At 41.7% G+C, this 20764-nt stretch overlaps 1 protein-coding gene across 2 annotated transcripts; it reads left to right on the top strand.

The window, feature by feature from the left end:
- Positions 1-1903: 1903 nt before the first annotated feature.
- TRAF6 (TNF receptor associated factor 6) lies at positions 1904-17699 on the top strand. 2 transcript variants are annotated; one of them, XM_031050340.2, is made up of 7 exons: positions 1904-1933; positions 8469-8789; positions 12557-12707; positions 13295-13453; positions 14068-14139; positions 15467-15544; positions 16423-17699. In XM_031050340.2, the coding sequence occupies exons 2-7, from the start codon at positions 8500-8502 to the stop codon at positions 17302-17304; spliced, it is 1632 nt and encodes a 543-aa protein (XP_030906200.1). In that variant the 5' UTR covers positions 1904-1933; positions 8469-8499; the 3' UTR covers positions 17305-17699. The 2 variants fall into 2 exon arrangements, with proteins under 2 accessions (XP_030906200.1, XP_012984895.1); XM_013129441.3 differs by lacking the exon at positions 1904-1933 and adding an exon at positions 2201-2249.
- The last annotated feature ends 3065 nt before the right edge of the window (positions 17700-20764 follow it).

Raw genomic sequence — 20764 nt, 5'->3', positions numbered from 1 at the left:
CAACTAAAAACATCGGTGTTATCAGCATTGTTCCCAGGCCGAAAGTCAAAACTGCAGCACTGCACCAGCTACTAAGAAGGAGAAAAACGACTGCTACTGCTGAACCCAGGACAGCTTCTCATACCGATCTTTGAGACAATGGACAATGGATTATGATTTTGGATCATTCTCTCACAAGGTCCCTTTGTGCGGTCTGGAAGGTGTGTTTCTGACAGGAATGGGGAGTCCTTGAAAGCAATTTTAGTCAGCTATACTGATGCCCATAGCATGCATTATGGCCTTTCGGTATGTGCCACAACCCTCCTCTGTACTTTGTAGTGCCCCAGAGCCCTCTGTTTGCCCTCTGAATCCCTCAGTCCACATTTCTGGGTTGCCCTTAGACCTCTGTGTGCCTTTCTGCATACCCAGAGCTGTGTGTTTATATAGCATTTTGTCACAAAGTTCTCTGCATTTACCCTCCCTTAAATATAGCTTTTTCCTTTTTGTGCATCCCAGCCCTCTCCCTTTAATTTCCAACAAACTGCTCTCAGGAGCCAGGACATGCCTCTACTGTCCAACCTTTGGTAGCCCCAGTCTCAGAGGTTAATGGTGGTCTCAGTAAGGGCTTCAGCTGTGGGCATTGTACCAGCTGCATCTGAGCTTGGGAGTGAAGGACTGTGCTGATCACAGAAGCCATGTGCTGGATTGGGCTGTGCTACTCATGGTTGTTTTGCTAGGGTCAGTCTGGGACAAGCATTGCCAGCAGGGATCAAGACTGTGGCTGAAACTGCAGACAAGGTGAAGAAGAGTCTGCGTTTGGGGCTTCAGGTCCTGCACATGTAGGGCATCCCAGCAACTCAGAACATCCCAGACAACATGGCACATGGTGGGTAAGCCCGGACATGCACCAGGACAGTGCCTAGGGAGACCCACCTTGGGGCTGAAGGAGGATGCAGCACTGCAGTGCTAGTAGGGGAAGGTGGTGCCTTGGGACAGTACAGATGTCACACACAGGCATGCAGAGATGTCCAAGCACTGGGAGCAGCCTGGAGAGATTCAGTTCTGGGTAGAGGGGATAATGGGTGATAGTAGTGCTGCAGGGTGGGAATGGAGGGGGAACATCCCGGAGGAGATCCCCAGCAAGAGTTGGGGCTGCAATTGTTGTGGGTTGGGCTGCCTCCTCTTTATTTTTCTAGTGGAGCCCATCTGTGGGAAGGCAGAAGGGCTTGTGCATATGTAAATGGCATTACTAAAGTAGCAAGTTGTCAGTTGGTTTGTGCTCTTTTTGGGGAGGTGAATAAGAATGATGATATCTGGGGGATCAAGATGTCATTTGGGACATCCCAATGTCCGTAGACTGCATATAGGTACAGAAGCAGGAAAGATGGGAATAACAAGTGCCATGAGGTGAGTCCCACCTTCTAAAAGGGTTTCACAGACCAAAAAAGCTTAGGAATTCGGAGGAGGGGGAAAGAGTTAAGGAAAATTAAAGCCTGTGAATACAGGTCTGAGGTGTTAAAAGTTTCCAAGAGCGGTTTTGACGTGTGGCGTTGGGCTCTGCTCATTGCTGCCATCATGTGTCCTAACGTCGGTACTGCAGGTGAGGAGGGCGCTGTGTGGCGCCGAGCGCCTCTCGCTCCTGCCGCAATGTGGCCAAACTTCAGTACTGCAGCTCCAGCTCCACGCATGCGTAGTGGAGCTCTTCCACTCAGCCGGGGCCGTCAAGGCGATCCTGTGGCGCCTGGGAGCCGGTACCTTCCGCTGGGAAATGCCTCTGCTCCCCGTTCGCGGTGCTGCCGGGCTCGCCGGCTGCTCGCGGGCGTTACTCTCCCGTGCCCGCAGTCCGGTGTTCGCGTGCCGATTTTGGTCTCTCCGGCGCGCCTTCCGTGTCCGGCGCGTGCGCAGTGCCCCGGAGCAGCATGGCGATGGATCCTGTCACCGGCGGCAGGAACAGGTGAGGGCTGATGCCATCAAGAGGCGAGGCGAGGTCAGGCCCTTGGTGGATGCAGGGTGGTCTCCCTCCCACTGGCTCCCGGGAGTGGAGGATAGTGCAGCGGACAGAACCGTCCCAACCCCGCTCCGCGGTACAGCTCTGCAGACCTGGCCCCCGCACCTAGCCCTACTGCTTATCTCCTTCCCTTACGGCAGGGGGCGCTGTGGCGGCTGTGGCGCGTCGGTGTGCCCTTCTTGCTCAGTGCGCACTGCGCCTCTTTGCGGAGAAGGCGGAAGTGGTGCCCGGCGGGGAGTGGCGGGCAGGGTCGTGCTTGGCGGTGAGTGCGGCGGGGGCTGCTGAGGGGCTGGGCGCGGAGCTGGGGCTGGCGGCTGGGAAGCGGAGCTGCAGTCCTGCCTTCCGCAGAGTGAGTCTCGGCTGCTCGGCCCACGCCTGTGTGGGGCCGGGGGCTTGCCGCTGCGGTGGCTGGAGGTAGGGAGGACTGTGATGGAGCCGAGGCCTGAGCTGCACGGACACTGGACCGCGGTCTGTCAGGGGCCTGGGCTTGGGGTTAGGCCGGTTTGCTGCGGGGTTGGAACCGGCCGGAATGGCTCTGTCTTTGCCTCTTAACTGTTACCGGAAACCTATGGGAGCGTGTCCTTGTGCAGCCCCCAGTCACCCGGAAAATGGGCTCTGCTTTTCCAAGCATGGAATGGAGACTTAAAAATAATCCGGAAACATTTTAAATATTTTCTTATTAACTGTTTTCCATGTTAACAATCTTACCTTTCCTAAATGGGCCGGCAGAAAGTCTGGAGAGGAGCCTTTGACAAGAGCCTGTAGTGACAGGACAAGGGGGAATGGCTTTAACCTGACAGAGGGAGATTGTGGTGAGATCTTAGGCAGTTCTTCCCTGTGAGGGTACTGAGGCGCTGGCACAGGGTGTCCAGAGAAGCTGTGGCTGCCCCATCCCTGGTAGTGTTCAAGGCCAGGTTGGATGGGGCTTGGAGCAACCTGGTCTGGTGGAAGGTGTCCACCCCAGTGGCAAGGGGATGGAATTAGATGAGCTTTAAGGTCCCTTCCAACTAAAACTGTTCTGTAATCATTCTATGAAAAGACAAAGCAGGTTTGTTGCAAGTGTTAACACAGAACACACAGGGTAAAATGCACTGAAGATGTTAAATAAGCTGTTAGTGCAGCCAGTAACTTTGCCTCCCCCTGTTCATTTTCTTACTCCTCCCTCATAATCAGTACTTAATCAGTTCTGTCAGTGGTATCTAAGGCACGGCACAGTCCACGTCACTCATGGGTAGCTCTGCAACATGAACAAGTTGTCAGAGGCGAACATGGATAAGTACTTTCAGCTAACTACTGGGTATAAGGGATATAATTAAAACATTTTCCTCCTACATGTGGCTGAGATTTCTATTTAAGAATGAAAAGGCTCAGTGTGGTCTATCCAAAGCAGATGAAATTGATGGAAAGCACTATTGAAGTAATAACTTATTACTCATGTTAATAAAATTGCCACAAAGTACTGTCACTCTTTACAAAAATCTAGAGCAATCGAGTTTAGAAACAGTATCATAGAATGAATTGCACAATGGTTTGGGTTGGAGGGGACCTTAAAGTTCATCCGTTTCCAACCCCCTGCCATAGGCAGGGGCACCTTCCACTAGACCACCTTGCTCCAAACCCTGTCCAACCTGGCCCTGCACACTGTCAGGGGTGGGGCAGCCACAGTTTCTCTGGTCATCCTGGAAATCACCTGTAAGGCTTCAGAACACTCCCCAGGGCTACTCAGCACCCGTGGCAGAAGCTGTTGGTTGCATCTAATGAGCTTTTAATGTTGTTATTCGATTGCTTTTGCCTCAAATGTGACAATTCTAAGTTGTTGGGTTCACATGTTTAGATGATAAGCATAGTGGTTATCCAGAAAACTTGGAAGTCTGAAAGATTACTGATATTAGGAAAATCAAAGCTAGTTGCTGTCTCAACAAAAAGAAACCAGAATTTGGTTTTTGCAGTTATAAGTTCTGCCTGAATCTCCTGTTGCTTTGGCGTGTATGTCCATGTTATAGCTTTGAAATGAAAGTGTTTTACAGGTATTATTTAAAAGGAACTTGCCTCATTTTATATGTTCTGCCTGGATGAGGCCACAGAGATAGTAGTTACAAACCTCACATTGCAAACACAGCTCTTATCACTTGTCAGTAGACCATTGATTAATATGCTTGGGAATAAGTATTGCAGGTATTGCTTCATAAACAAATGATCCAAAGTCACTCCACTGGTCTGTCAGTCTCATGACCCAGAAATCTCTATGTACAAAACTGTTCTTGTCAAAGCAGAAGAGTCTTCCAGTCCATTAAGGCATTGAAAGCATTTCCCCCGCTGGTTGTGTTATTAGTTATGTTTGTGAGCTTCAAGTAAGAAAAGGGATTTGAAATAGTCTTCTGTATTGATTCTCTTATTTATATGATTACTCAGAGTGAATTTCTTAGGAAAAGGCATGTGGAAATTAATTGTACCCAGTACTTACTGATTAATACTAAAATTTTCTAAGTCATGGTACCCAGTACACTCCCTGTACTGTGTTCCTTCACGTTTACAGTGAAGCTTACATGTGCTCAAAGGTATTGTTTCATATTTCAGTGTAAATAGGTTACAATTGATAAATTAATTTTATTTGCTTTTATTTGCTCTCTGTTACTCTAATTACAGTGTAATTTTCCAGGCAATCTGAAGATTTTGTCTGGTACCAGTAATTTCTTCTTTTGATTTAGCAAGTTTCTAAATTAATCCTGTGGCTCTTTGGAGCATGAGAATCTGTAAAAGTCCTACTTAAGCTCCATTACGTTATGGGACTTCGCAAATCGGAGTACTGAGTTTTATTGCATATGTTGATTTTAAAATGCAGGGGCTTTAATTCTGTTTTGAGGTTGGTTTTGTGAATTGTAAGGTATGTTTATTCTTGCAGAAGTTTGCTCTTCTGGTCTGATGGTGCTATTTCAGATCAACCTAATCACTTTGTAAAGTAACAGTGTAGATAGCAACATAGCACAGGGTGCTTACTGAAGAAAGGTTGCATTATGGCTTGAGGTTAGAGTTGGAAGAATGACATGAGGACTCCCGTAGTCTTAACTGTGTTTTTGCTGGGACATGACAGCTTGATCCTTAGGGCAGTCCACATTTCTGCAGCAGAAGTACTGATCAAATAAAATTTGGACATTACCATTTGGCTTGGAAAGCACCTTCCTTTCTGTTGTCACACAATACAGCTGTTGCCTTGGAGAGCAATATCTGCCTTTCCTAGCCCCAGGACTTTGGGTACCTTGTGTGGACAAGGTAAAACCCATTATCCATCTACTTGCCAAGTCTGATAGGACTTCTAGCTCTAGAAGAGATCATTTCAGGTGCATTACCAAACATAGTTTCAGAGCTTCCTCTGCCTGAGAAACTCCACACTAGCAAAAACAAGAATTACCATGTAATAATGATCCAGTTTAATTTCAGTTGTTCCTCTATCTGAAGACTGAATCTTGTCCAAACAAAAAAAAAGTCTTAGAACAGACTACCAGGATAAATTCTGAAGGCTGTGGTGTAGGCAAGTTGTTATAAGTTAGTATTTGAATATTGTTGTATTTGACTTAATTTTGTTCAGCACAGATGTGCAATATCACCTATTATCAATAGGAAGAAAAAACAATGTGGTTTGGGGGTAGTGTTGTATTAGGTTTTTACTTCACTGGTCATCTATTTGGTCACTGAAAAGGAAGGGCAGCAATTTGATATGAATTTGGGGATATATACTGGTTGGGGTTTAAAATCCAGCCTCTTCTAGCCTGAAAGCTTTTTTAATTCCTCAGGGGAGGAGCATGCAAAACTGTTTCAGCAGGCTCAGGAACCATACCATCTGTTCCACCTTCATCAGGGGAGAGACCTGTCATCAACATTCCAAATAAAATTGGGCTTGTTCTAGCACTGCTCTGTTCAAGATTGGATCTATGTTCCTACTTGTGGAGGGTAAAATAAGTGCCACAAGAAAATGAAGCAATTCCTACTAACATAGTTACAACTTGTAGAGAATAATTTTAAACTATGGTGGAGTAATCAGGCCTTGGTTAATGGTCTGAGTAATAGCAGTGTGGATATTGATTTGGAAAATTGTTCCTTGCCTCACACCTATACATATGTGTGAAGGAAGGAAGATTTTCATCACAGATAAGATGAAATGGATAAGAGGAGGAGGAACCCTCTTAGTAAAACATTAACAAAATTTAAAAGATCTATCTCTTATCACCTTGTTTAAGTTGCTTCTTTGTGCCTGAATTTCCCTGTTTCAAGAGAAGAGACAGTGGTAGTTGATGAACCCCTTGGTCATATCGCAGACAAAAAGCTCCATGCAGGAGTGAAGTGTATCACAGAATAAGGGGATTTTTGTGTGAGACTATGGTGGTGACTGGTTGCAGTGAGTCATTCATTCAAATGGCTCTGCTATAGGACTTCTGTTTCTGTAAACTTATTGTACGTACCTGCTATGTCTGTAGAAACAATTTAAATAGACAAAGAGAACGCCACTTGCACAGCACTTAAATCTTCAAAGTCTTCAATTATCGAGATTTTACTGAGTCAGATCCTGGTTACTTCCTTGTGAGAACAATATGTCACATAGTCTGTTTTTTCCTAGGATTAGCCCAAGGGAAGAATTGCGCACTGCTTTGCAATTAATGTGACAGCTGAACTTGGCTAAAGCTATTATATTTTCCTCTTTGCAACTTCCTGACTTCATTTATGACACTGCTAAAGGGATACATGTTCCTCTTCCCTTTCTTAGTCTCACTAAATATACCCTTGTAGCTTAGAATAATGTGAATCTTTCAGCCCTAGGCTGGCTGGTGGATTCCAATACCCTGCATACCAGCATTCCCCCTCCACTGGCCTAACTTAGTTACTGTGATTTTTGGGGAAATACGGATTTCACAAGAGGGTTAATCATCCTCTGCAACAGCTGGTATGTAAAAGTTATGCTAGTTTAACAATGGGAGCAAGTAGGTTTATTTTGATTTATTTTTCTCCAGAGAAGAGACCTACTGATAGCAGCCTAAGCAAAAATCTTTCTGTCACAGAGCATCTTTCTAAGCATTGATTCTTCTGCTTCCATTCTAAGCCATTGCGGGAGCTCTTGTGAGACTCCCCTGCAGTCCTGCATCCAGCTCTGGAGACCCCAACACAAGAGGGATGTGGAGCTGTTGGAGCAAGTCCAGAGGAAGCCACAGATATCCTCTGAGTACTGGAGCAGCTCTGCTCTGGAGGCAGGCTGAGAGAGTTGGGCTCATTCAGCCTGGAGAAGGCTCTGGGGAGACCTTAGAGCAGCTTCCAGTGCCTAAAAGGGCTAACTAGAAATCTGGAGAGGGGCTTTTCACAAGAGCCTGTAGTGACAGGACAAGGGGAATGACTCTAACCTGACAAGAGGGGAGGTGAGATACTAGGAAGCTCTTCCCTGTGAGGATGGTGAGGCCCTGGCATGGATTGCCCAGAGAAGCTGTGGCTGCCCCATCCCTGGCAGTGTCTGTTATTTCGTATTACTTTAAGACACCTTTGCCTATACTGCTGCACAAAAGAAGATCAAACTATAATGGGTTTAGTAGGCTTGTTTCACATGCCTGTTCCTGTAGCCATCAGCCTAATCATACTGCCTTGTACCTTTTGATAACCTCTGTGTTACAAAGAAATGTGGTTTATATAGAAAACTCCCCACAGGAGGATTCTAAGAAAATGGTTGTAACCATTAAAAAATAAAGTTAAATGAAAATTTCTTGGACTTAAAAAAATTGTATTTGTTGTTCAGACCTTTGTTTGAAGCTCCCTCATCATCAAAAAAGAGCATGAACTCTGAGTACTACTGGTTTGTAGGTAGTTTTTTTGCTGTGGAAGCATTAGTCTTAACTTACTTGTAGCTTTTTACACAATTTAGTCATGTTGGCAGTTCTTAAATGTTATCAGCAGTGCTGTATATTTGAATTTTGTTTGCATCACAACATCTGTTTGGTTTGAGCACCTGGACTTGTGGGCATGCACATAAAGTGATTTGAGACCTGTCCTGTAAATCACTGTGTACATAAAATGTTAAATAACATTTATTCACTGCAAAGGTAAATACAGAATTGAACTATTGTCATCCAGTAGAACTTGGTTTTGTATAGCATTTTTAATGCAAATTATATTTGAATGTTTTAGAAGTAATACTACTGAAGGGGTAAAGAGGCATTTTCAGTAAGCATAGCAAAGACAAAGAGTATTTCTCTTTTTACAGAAATTAGGGGGTTAGATGAAAGAGTTCCTGAAAGGTGTGTGTGTTTTTGTTGGAATTAGGCTGACAGGATGCAGTGCTCTTTCCTATTTATCACAAGGTAAGTAAAGAAGATAGATAACAGAAACTGGGACAAAACAACACCAGTGATTTTAGTAGAACCAGGTATTTCTAATTAGAAAGATTTGACTGGAAAGGAAAGTCTTGGAGTATTTTATATTAACACATCCTTTTGTCATCTTGCAGGGTGTTTCTGTGTAGCACTTGATTAGCTACTATGAGCTTACTCTACAGTGATAACAGTAGTGGAGCCCGAGACGTGGAGAGCGGCTGCTGTGCAGCCATGGCCAGTGCCTGCAGCGCTGGAGCAAAAGAAGACAGTGTCAGCAGCGCGGCTGGAAATCCTCAGAGTTCTTTCACAGAGGAAACACAAGGCTATGATGTGGAATTTGACCCCCCCTTGGAAAGTAAATATGAATGTCCAATCTGTTTGATGGCTCTTCGCGAAGCAGTGCAGACACCATGTGGTCACCGTTTTTGCAAAGGCTGTATTGTCAAATCCATAAGGTAAAGGAAAATTCATGGAAGTTACTTTTAAGAGGGAATTCACTTACCAAAGCAGAGTAGCTTAAGTACAATGTAAACTGAATAGAACTGCTCAAGGTGAATTACCAGTGAGTGCTAATAGAACTTTAGGAATTTATAACTCATCAAAGGTACTTTCTGATAAACACCATGTATGGTCAAAATATCATGAGTTTGGAGGTTGCGAGAGCTTTAGATACTCTGCCATTTATTATTCTGCTGATGAGAGGCACAGTTACAGTCATTGGTTAGAATTTACCACAGGACTGAGTGAGGAACTGCAGTGAACCCGTGCTCAGAACACAGCATTTCACAGCAGGTAGAGAAACTTCTTTCTTCAACCCCAGGCATGGAAACTGATTTCTCTTCCCTTTTCAATTAACAGAGCAGTCACTCTGCTCAAAGTTCCAGGTCCACAAACAGTTTCAAACCTTTTCAGTGACGAGAAGCTTTTGCTCATACTAGAGTTTGTAATGTCTACAGTACTGTAATGATTGATGTCATTGAGAAGCTTCTACAGAGCTAAAATGAAAATGGAAAGTGACTTTTTTTATTATTTATTTATTACGTGATTATCACAGCCTTTATTTGATCAGGGTAAAAAATTGCTTCTGTTTATTCCTTGTTTCCAAACTGTCCAGCTCAAGTGAGCCCAGAGATTAAGGATATTAAATTACAAAGGATGGGCAGGCAGTTTTTGATTAATTGCTTCTTGTGACTTACACAAACAACTGTAGTTGTCCGTGTTGAAGGAGTTGTGGCTACAACTAGAAAGGTTGTGGTTTGTTTTTTTGTTTGTTTTTTTTTTTATATAGCTTTCAAAGTCTCAGATCTTACCATTTGAGGAACAGGATTAGACCAGATGGATTTGGACACAGAAAAAGTTTCCCTCCCAGAAAGTCTTGGCATCTTTTTAAGTAACTCTGTCTGAAGTGCTTTGAAGTGCTATGAGTCATGGTAGTAAAGAAGCTTATTTACCTAAGAAGCTACAAATTGTAGTTTACAAATGATATTTTATAGAAAGCACTTGATGAGAAATCTTGGAAGAACCAAGTTCAGATGCAGTAACTAATTCAGTTTCACTCCAGTCTTTCTTTTCTTGCATCTTAGGTCAAAGTCGATTTAGGGCCTGTAAAAGACCTCACCAAATATCAGAATCTCTTGTTTACTGGTAAAGCAGAATTATGAGCTGATAAGGGGCAGCAAGGAAGGCTTTGAGAGCTAGCAGTGCATGCCAGCTGTGTTCAGTTTCTGGGCTCAAATTCTCAATTGATAAAATCAGAGCAGGCTTTTTCTTCAAACAAAATTCTTCTGACTTTATTTTTCATACCTATATTTTAATTTCAAAGGAAATTATAGGAATATTTCTTGTGCTTTGTAGCAGATGATTATTGTTTCACAGGTACTGTTTTGCAGGGCACACCCGAGTGTGATAAATAATTACAGCATAGAAAAGCCTCTACTGGAACACAGATTGGAACTGAGGTGCATAAACTCAGTTGTGTGATAGATGTATAGCAACATATTTGTCTGTAGATGGATCTAAGCAGCCTTTTAAACACAGTCCCTATACTTGTAAAGGGTGTTTGAAGTTGTAGTGGCAGGACAAGGGGGAGTGTCTTCAACCTGACAGAGGGGAGGTTGAGGTTGGATATTAGGAAGAAATTCTTCCCTGTGAGGGTGGTGAGACACTGGCACAGTGACAGAGGGTTGGAACTAGATGGTCTTTAAAGTCCCTTCCAATCCAAACCATTCTTTGATTATGTGATTAATATATTACAGTGTTATTGCTTTTCCCTTACTATAATCTCTGGAAATCTGCCATTCATTCTTATTTTACCCTCTATCTGCTAGTCATTTAAACTGGGGATCCGGTAATCATTTCAAATGAATCTGTTGTTGGCTCTTTTTACACATGATTAGCTTTTCTGTATAGAAATAAGGCTGCTGTCTTCTCAGCAGGCCTACAGAGCTTCACTAAACAGGGGATTTGAAATACACTTGTGAAAACTGATTACTGTAGGTTGTCTGTGAGGTGAGGGAAAGTTTCTAGGCTGTGACCAGCATTCTGATCCTATTCCTGAGAGCCAGCAAACAAAACAGCACACTAGGTATTTTCAGTTTTCCACTTATTTAGGAGTATGACTGTTGGACTTGTGGTGAGCAGAACCTAGGAAAGGAAGTTCATTGTCTCTTTCTGAAGTCTCAGCTTTACCCCCACTTCCTCTAGCGACGTTGCTGATGGAGTTGCTGAGCAATTATTTCCTTTTCCAGCAAAGAACACAAATTCCCTTCTGGTCTCCACAGCCCACTGGGTTCTACTTCCACTCCTGCTTCTGAGCAGTGACAATTCTCTGGCCTTTGATCTTTCCACCACAACTGCTCTGACATTTTTCTGGCCCATGTTTTTCCATTTTATGGCTGTTTCCATTACCACTTCAGGTCAGAAGCTTTGATCTCCATGCCTCTTCAACTGTATTACTTACTCATGAATAGATATTTTGACCTGCTGCTTTCAGAAATGCGCTGATACTCAATATTTTTAAAGGAATATTTGGTAGAGGTAAATCCATTTTTTTACTCCATTTCTAATGATTCTTGTGTTTAATGCAGGTAGACAACCTGACAACGTGGAACAGGCTTGTGCATGTTGTGTGCACCCATGTTCCACCATCAGCCTCCAAACTTGTGCCAGTTAGCGCCAACTTCCAGTCTGTTTGCTGTTAAAATGGCTTGAGATACAATGCCCAGTTCCAAATCCAGTGTAATTTTCATAGAATCACAGAGTAGTTTGGTTTGGAAGGGACCTTAAAGCTCATCCAGTTCCAGCCCCTTGCCACAAACAGGGACACCTTCCACTAGACCAGGTTGCCCAAAGCCCCATCCAACCTGGCCTTGAACACTGCCTTGAACACTGCCAGGGATGGGGCAGCCACAGCTTCTCTGGGCACCCTGTGCCAGGGCCTCAGCACCCTCACAGGGAAGAACTTCTGCCTAAGAGGTCATCTCAATTTCCCCTCTGTCAGGTTAAAGCCATTCCCCCTAGTCGTGTCACTAGAGGCCCTGGTCAAAGACCCTTCTCCAGATTTCACGTTGAATACTTTAGGTATTGGAAAGCTGCTATAAAGAGTCTTCCAATACTTAATCCTTTTCATAGTAATTTTTGTGTCTTAAGTTTTTTTCATCTTTCTTTGCTGTAGAAATATGCAAATGAAAAGATGATCAAATGGTTGTCCAAGAAAAACAGTGAAATGAGCTATGTGAAAAGTAATGCCTAATAGATAAATGGATCTGGAACAACAAAGACATTTTTGCTTTTGCTGAGCTGTCAGCATCTTGGCTGTTTATAAAGTGAAAAGGAAAGGAGAGAAGGTCCAAGAATCTTTAAAAGGATTGCTTTGAAAATAGTATGTGAAATATTCTTTATTGTTTGAGCTATGTTATTGCTTGCAGAAATGGGATCATAAGTTCTCAGTTTCTTTACATCCTCCTCAAGTTTATTTCCAGAGTATCCATCTGACATTTGTCCAAATAAAAGTTACTGAGTTAGAAACTGCTGCCACCCCAGTCATGCCACCTTCAGTGGAACTTGTGTACAATGCATACTCTCTGCTGAATGTCACATACATGCCATTTTTTTCAAAGACTTCCTTAATGTGTTATAATTTGGCTGCTAATGTCTTGCTAATGTAAAAATACTTTTAAGGGCAAAGTTGGAGTATCTTTTTCCTTTCTTTTTGGCATTACAGAGATGCAGGTCACAAATGTCCAGTAGACAATGAAATTCTGCTTGAAAATCAACTTTTTCCTGACAACTTTGCTAAACGGGAGATCCTTTCATTAACGGTGAAGTGTCCTAACAAAGGCTGCAGTATGAAGATGGAGCTGAGGCATTTAGAGGTGAGAATTAGCTTGGAAAAAATGCAACCTGATTTTCAAGAGCAAGTAAAAATTATGAATAGCATAGATGGTAATGTTTCTGCTGCTGCAGTGCACTGTTTATTCAAGTCCATAGCTACATGTATTTGGTTTTATATCAGCTTTTAACTGTAATTCGGTCATTTGCAAGTGAACATTGTAGTGCATAAAAATTGCACTGATGCAGCTTTCTCTTTGGAATCAATCATGTTTGTGTTTTGATCTGTATCTGTACTTCACACAAATTCCCTAAAGTCAGTTTAATATTCTTTCAGAGCAGCTAGATACATTAGTTGAAATATTTTCTTTTGGAAAATAAAATGCAAAGTGAAAAGGCCAAACACAGAGCTGAGTTTTTACCCAAGAGCATTGTTAAAGCTCTAAATACATGAAGTCCTGATCTTGGTAACAGGACAATAACATGGGTAAAGTCAGCATAAGTTTATGAGGATTTACTTGCACGAAGGAAGGATTACAGTTCATTCCTCTTGTACTGTACTTTATCTTGAAAACAGATGAGACCACAGTACGTGTTTATAGTATCAAATACCTCTTTTGTTCTTGTTCAGGACCATCAGTTGCAGTGTGATTTTTCCACTGTGGAATGTCCACAGTGCCAAGGAGCCTTCCAGAAGAACCATCTGAAAGAGCACATAACACAGGAGTGTCCAAGGCGTCAAGTCTGCTGTCCAAACTGTGCCACATCTATGGCCTATGAAGATAAAGAGGTACTTAGCATAAATCTCAACTTTTCAACCTTCATTCACATGGGTTGGCTTGTAAACAGAATATCAGTTTTTTAAAAAAATTCTATTTGGTATAGAAGAGCTCTTAGTGCTACACAGGTGAGATGCTACAAACTCAGGTCATTAGTCTAGAACAGCCAAAAGCCGGAGAGAGGATTGTGCTTAAATACAAATGTATTTGGAACCCTGCATATGAGCAGACTTGTGTAAGAACTGTTGAATTTTGGCCTTCCCATCAGTGAGGCCAATACCTACTGCCAAAGTAACACACAAAGCAGTATTTGCATTTACAGTTCTTATGCCTGGCAGAAAGGATGTGTCAGGAGCTGCATCCTTTGGGGATATCTACTCACATAAAAGACCAAGATAATTTCTGAATTCTTCTCCTGGCTCTGCATTTTTTTTACTTGGATGATGCTAAGGATTGTCCTTTCTGAGCTTCTAGTTCTTTATATGGATGTGTTTTATCACAGTTGCACACAGCTAAGTGCAAAATTGGAATGTAAATAAAGATAATAGCATCAGAGCAATCTTTTTAAACTGTGTAACTTCATTGATTCTTTCTTTCCTCTCTTTTTTTCTGTTTGCTAACTAAGCTCCATGACCAAACGTGCCCACTTGCCAATGTATTTTGTGAATATTGCAACACAGTGCTCATCAGAGAGCAGGTAAGAGACTACCTTTCTCTATGTTTCATCTGTGGCAGATATTTTGCATGCACATTACTTCTTTATTATGAGATCTAATTTGAAGAAATGGTTTGTCTACTAGCCAATAAATCTTCACCTGTCTCTGAAAATGTTTCATCCAGTGCAGGTGTAATACACTTTCAAATGCTGCTTCAGTTTTCTGCTGCAGTCTGGTAAGCCTCTGGGATTTTTGGCTGCAAAGCACATTTAGCTATATTGCTTCTGGATTGGGGTCATGCTGTGTGGTTTTGATCTTGAGTGGAGGCTAAAGAATACCAAGCTGCCAGTGCTTATGGCTGAAATTAGAAAACAAGGCTCTCATTTGGGCAGGGAAGGAGAGTGAGAGTATTTGTAATTAGCTGTTGTTGGAAATTAGTTATAAATAATTCACTAGCGAACTTTACATGCCAGCTGGAATTCTGCTTCTCCATTACTATTGTAATAGTCATTACTATTCCTTCTATTGAATAACCTCATCAACAGGAAAATAAATGTTTTAATTTACAGCCCATCTCTGTTAAAATTAAGAATGAACTTGTCAAATTGAAGAAATACTCTAAAAAGCAGGATTGAGTTCAGTAATGACAAAGGCAAAAATATGTTGTAAGGTAGAATAATGAACTGTATTATCCTTTCCTCTGCTTAGGGCTCGTAAGGCTTCAGCTGAAGCTGTCCAGCTTTTGAGGTGGGGATGGATAGGGAGGATCCTGACCAGTGGGATAATTGGGTCTGGAAAACACAGACCATAAGAAAAAATGATGTTGAGCTTTTTGGGGAAGAGGATAATGAAGATAGATACAAGACGTATATGCAAGTAGTGCTTCAGAAAGGAAGGAAATGCTGCATCCCTGGCAGTGTCCAAGGTCAGGTTGGACAGGGCTTGGAGCAGCCTGGTCTAGTGGAAGGTGTCCCTGGCTGTGACAGGGGGTTAGAACTGGAGTCCTTAATGTCCCTTCCAACTGAACCCATTCTGTTACTCCATGATTGTATGAATCTACTAAATGGATTGTGATCTAGCTTTGAGGATAGGTTAGAAATGAAAGGCATTTGTTCTAGCAAGAAAACCTGCATGCTTTCTGATGCCTTCTGTAAGAACAAAGGTAATGAATTGTTAATGTGCATACAAAAAGGTAGAATTTTTATCAGTTATCACCTTGGTTGAAAAGTTCCATGTTTGAGAAATTAGGTATAAACTGATCTGACTTCCCCTGCATATTCAAAGTCCATGCAGTCATATTCTTTTAGGATGATATAAAAGAATAAAACTCTCAATTGAACGATTAATTTCAAATCTGATTTGTTTTAGATGCCTAACCATTATGACAATGATTGTCCTACTGCTCCAGTGCCTTGTTTTTACAGTGCTTTTGGGTGTCCAGAAAAGGTAGGCCTTTTGTCAGAATAAGGAAATGCAGACCTTCTGCATGTGTTCGTTGTTTGGGTTTTTTTTAATGTGTTTCCCTATTCTTGTCTCATTCGCTAGCCCAAATCCTCAGTGTTTTGGGGGGGGGGGGTTGGGTTTTTTTGTTTGGTTGGGTTTTTTTTTTTGTTGTTGTTGCTTTGAGGTATCTTGACTGTAAACCACTACATGTTTGTATATTGCCTTTTTTAAGTTCTTTTCGAATTTAAAAAACTCTATGAATGATTTGCTTGATAACTTGCTTTTATTAATCTGTTTGCTCAGCTTTCATGGCAATAAAGTAGCTTCTAGCATTTCTTCCAAAGTTCTGACCAAATAGAGGAATAGCTCTTAGAGCTCAGTGAAGAAAACCTGACAGTGCTTTAAATTTGAGTCAATTCTAAAATTATTTAATCTGGATAATATTTAGTTGCTTAATACCTCTTCGTAAAAATTGATCTTTTCCTTTCAGCGTTTCTGCATCAGTTTTTATACACCTTTGTGTTTGGTATGGGGGAGCATTTTAGCAAATCAGTGAAGGGAATACATTGATTTATAAGACAGAAAAAATAGGAAATGCATGTTTATCACTAACACTTTTTTTACCATGTCACTATTTTGAGTTGAACAGTACTTGCTCACTGGCATTTGTATTGCCTTTCTCATTTGTCGTAACGGCAATCTTAAATTTGGAACCCTCCACTGATGAAGTGCTACCTTGTCACATCACCTGTCCTTGATTCATATTCCAGTTTTTCACACATAACAGAAGAAACTAGTTTGGTTTTCTTCCAAGCCACATTTAAGATGGGATTGCAGATAACATTTGATGCATTCCTAATTCTACCTCTCTTAAATTCTAGATGCAAAGGAATGAACTGGCACGACACATGCAGGAGTTTACTCAGGTTCACATGAGAATGATGGCTCAGAGTTTTCAAAATATCAGTGTTACTGCAACAAATCCTGTACCCTTCATCAATGGCTTACCCTTTGAGCCTGCCCTCTTCTCACATGCGTCACATGCCACGTATGATTGTAATCCAGAAGTTGAAAACTTCAAAGAAACTATTCAGCAGTTGGAAGGTCGTCTGGTAAGACAAGATCACCAAATCAGAGAGCTCATTGCTAAAATGGAGACTCAGAATGCTCACATGGCAGAACTCAAACGTACTATCCGAAATTTGGAGGGAAAGATTACTGAGATGGAAGCACAGCAATGTAATGGTATTTATATCTGGAAGATTGAGAACTTCAGTGGACTTCAGAAAGCCCAGGAAGAAGAGAGACCTGTTGTGATGCACAGTCCTGGCTTCTATACTGGAAAGCCTGGCTACAAGCTGTGTTTGCGCTTGCATATCCAGTTACCAAATGCTCAGCGGTGTGCTAATTTTATTTCTCTGTTTGTCCACACTATGCAAGGAGAATATGACAGCCATCTGCCTTGGCCCTTCCAAGGCACTATACGACTTTCTATTTTGGATCAATCAGAAGGCCCTGACAGGCAGAATCATGAAGAAGTAATGGAGGCCAAGCCAGAGTTACTAGCCTTCCAGAGACCAACAACTCACCGCAATCCAAAAGGGTTTGGTTATGTGACTTTCATGCACCTGCAGACCTTGAAACAAAGAACCTTTGTAAAGGATGATACGCTTCTGGTGCGCTGTGAAGTTCTAACACGTCTAGATTTAAACAGTCTCCGCAGAGAAGGATTTCAAGCTCGTAGTGCTGAGGGAGCTATGTAGCTTGAAAGTCTTAACCAGAGGAGTGGAGCCACTGGTCATGTTCTTCCACCACAGATGATGCTTCATCATCCATATACGTTTGTAAAGGATCATAATTGACAACATAGTTGATCTTCACCTGAACAGAATTTTCTTGTTGCTGGTATACTTTTTTTTCTGTATGAGGTCATGTGTTCAACTATTTGGTATTGTTCTCTCTTAAAGTAATAAGCTACTTCTGTAGCAAGCTAACTAAATGAAGTGTTGTCAATCAAAACTTAACTGGCTTAACAGGAAAGTCCTGTTGACATCTCAGTTAGGCAAAACTTCATCAGAAAAGACCTGTAACTCTTCACCTCAGTGCCTTGTAATAGATACTGTATCAGGGAAATAGCTAAACTCATGAAGATGGGGGGGGGGGGGTTGTTACGTTTTGTTTTTCATAGTGCTTGGGAGAGTTGAGACAGTTCTCTGTATTGACTTAACGCAGTTTGAATTGGCTATGCTTCTCATGAAATCTGAAGTCAGGTTAAGGCTTTGCTCAGAATGCCTAGGGTTGAGGTGTGCTTTGACCCTTCCCTTCTATGCAGTTCTCTTCAGGAAGTTGCATGTTGATGTAGAATTGACTAGCATTTCTGAAAGACATGGTAGTGCTGTGGAGAAGACTGAATAACTCTGAGCCGGGTTTACTGAGGAGATATTTTTGATGTGTTCTGAAAGTGCACCCCAGTTCTTTATTTTAATAAATCTTTTTGTAAGTGTGTGCTCTGGGCCCAAAATGTCAGTCACCATCACCAGAGAGATATAAGGGTAGCATTTGAATGAGATACCTTTGTGTTGGTGGGATCTCCTAGTGCTGGATATTTTTCAGGTTGTGAGTTGGATACGAGTGAAGTACATACCAGCTGCATAGGGTGATGCAGAATTGGACTTACTGTTGTTGAAACCTGAACTTGTACCAAAGGTGAACTTGTGATCTGCAGCTGTTCGAGTGATCTGCTGGTGTTGTGAATGACTTCTGATTTCTGTTGTCTCCTGTGAATTCTTGGGAGTCATATCAGCATCCATCTGCTGCGGGCATTTCCTGTACCATTAGACAATAGGAGCTAGGCCACCCTCAACACTTTGGAGGGAAAGAAAAAACTGTTAATTTGACACTGTGAGGAGAAATTGCAATCCTTTTTGCTCTTAGGAAGAAAATCCATAGTTCCTCATTTACCAAACACTAGATTCACTATGGCAAGAATTCAGGTGCTTACTAACATTTGTGTACATTACTGCTTTCTGTTATTGAGTATGTGTGTGCCACAAAAATGTTAATTATGACCAAAGTTGAGTAGTTCAAGTTCACTGCTGCTAAAAGTTTTAACTTGCCACGGTGCTGATAAAGTCTGACTCTTGTCTTTAAAAGGAGTGAAGAAAAAGGTTTTGTCCACCCCATAGCTTAAGTGTAGAGTCTGATACTGAGGAAAGAACTAAGCAATACATAAGCATATGTGTATTATTTCTCTGACCTAGTGAAGCAACCTAAAGACTTAAGACACTGCAATTTAAAAGATACTGAAGAGTTATTTGGCCTTATCAAATCAATGCCGTGGGTATCATCAATGGGGAAAGTGTGTATGCTTAATATATACAAAGCTAATGAAGGACTACTGTAGTGCGTGGATTTGGGAGGATGAAAAGTTCCGGGACCCAACCTACCACTTTCATCATCATATTCAGATGACTAAAGTTGATTTTGCAGATAGAGCCTATTAGTTGAAGAGGAATTATGTTAAATGGAATATTGTCACTAGTGAAACATGAACTTCCTAACTAATGGCGAATTCAGTCAGTCATGGACTGAGTGAGTGTATTCTGTGTGTTTAGAGGACAGGTGAACATACATTACTGAAAACAGAAAGAGATCCAGGCTTTAAAACTGTCTTTTTAAATGTCTTAAGTAGCTTTTATACTGAGCAGCCTCATCCTATTAGCAAGATTGCTTCAGAGTGCCTTCAGTTAGACTCCTCCTAGTAGTTAAACCATTCTTAACCAAGAGCTTTTAATGTGCATGACAGTGCCCAGTCCCACTGTAACCAGAAGCCACTGTACACTAATACTCCGGTCATTTTCAAGTTGTATTAGTTATCCATGTTCTTTCAAGATGTGCAAAGACTACCATTCTCCTCTCTTAATTCTTTTTGAGGGGGTGGGGAAGCAGGAGACTTGTAATTTGAAAGCTTCTTCCTGCCACAGTTACTTTCTCAACCCTAGGGATCCTAACAACAAATGTCCTTAATCTGTGTGCTAATAATTTATACCCAAGGCCCACCAAGTGCATTAATACTTTCTTTCCTTTTGAAGCTTTGTGTTATGAACTGAATTTTTGCTTTGAGCCTTATCTGCTATTTCTGACATACTTCTGCCTTGGGAGGAGCCTCAGCTTGGTGGCAGGTTCAGGAGTTTAAATGATTTGGGTTAATACTGTACAGTAAAACAAACCAGTAGGGAATAGAATGCTAATGCATATATAATACTGCATTGGCCACAGTAACATGGATGTCTTAGTCACTGCTGCTATTCTACCGGTTTTGTATTTTAATATTACCAGGCAGAACTCCTAGTGATTCCAAATTACTGTAATGCCAGAATTTTACATCAGAGACTTTCAGAGCTAAGTTGCTAAGTATCAGTTATATCTTACTTTCATGAAAAATTATAAATGTTAATGAAATGTTTATTCATGTATTTATTCCATTTTCCTCTTTCTTTCCCCACCTTCCAAGCTACTCTTCATTTTAATGGCAGTTCCAGAATTTTCTTACAAATAAGAACTTCAGCTAATGGAAGAGTTCAGGAGTCTACATCTTTGCCATCTCAATGTATAGACTTTGTGACTATTATCTTGTATTTGAACTTTTCTGAGGTTGGCACAAAGAGATTCAGTTTGTGTGAAAATGCATTTTCACTGAAACAGCCTCTTTTCACTTCCTCCAGATCTCACCTTTTGAGAAATCATTTTATCATGGTGGATTGAGGTGTAACTGATAGAACTGCTTATATTGAAGTAGAAAGATATGCAGGGTTGGGAGCTGTTTCTAAAACAAATACGAAGTAATTAGAGGATTTAACCACTTACCTGCATAGTTTCTTCAGGAATGGGGTTCTTTAGGTCTGTAACTCTTGGTGCCTGGCAGCATTACTGGATCTCAAGGTGGTTCAGAGAGTGGCTTAGCTTTTTTTATCTCCCAAATTTCAGTTGTCTTGAATGTGGTTTAAGCCAGCCCTACTTAATACGTGTCTTTGCAAAGCTGCTATGGCACAAATTCTCCCATTATAATATATTGCAAGTGTGTTTTCCTTTTTGCCTCTGAATGTCTTCCCCTGCAGGGCAGGGAGAACTCTTTTTTTCTAAAGATGTTGGTATGTAATGTATATGTGGAAGCTCAGCTAATGTGAGATGTATAGACTTGAACTAGTCACATGATATGCCTGA

The sequence above is a fragment of the Melopsittacus undulatus genome, chromosome 8 (genome assembly GCF_012275295.1).
Source record: "Melopsittacus undulatus isolate bMelUnd1 chromosome 8, bMelUnd1.mat.Z, whole genome shotgun sequence".
NCBI classification, from domain to species: domain Eukaryota; kingdom Metazoa; phylum Chordata; class Aves; order Psittaciformes; family Psittaculidae; genus Melopsittacus; species Melopsittacus undulatus.
The sequence above is the reverse complement of the archived record's forward strand: the minus strand, read 5'-3'. Positions and strand labels throughout refer to the sequence as shown.

Coding starts and splice junctions, on each gene's coding strand:
- TRAF6 (XM_031050340.2), top strand. CDS start 8,500: ATGAGCTTACTCTACAGTGATAACAGTAGTGGAGCCCGAGACGTGGAG. Junction 8,790..12,556: donor TGTATTGTCAAATCCATAAG/GTAAAGGAAAAT, acceptor TTGGCATTACAG/AGATGCAGGTCACAAATGTC. Junction 14,140..15,466: donor CAGTGCTCATCAGAGAGCAG/GTAAGAGACTAC, acceptor GATTTGTTTTAG/ATGCCTAACCATTATGACAA.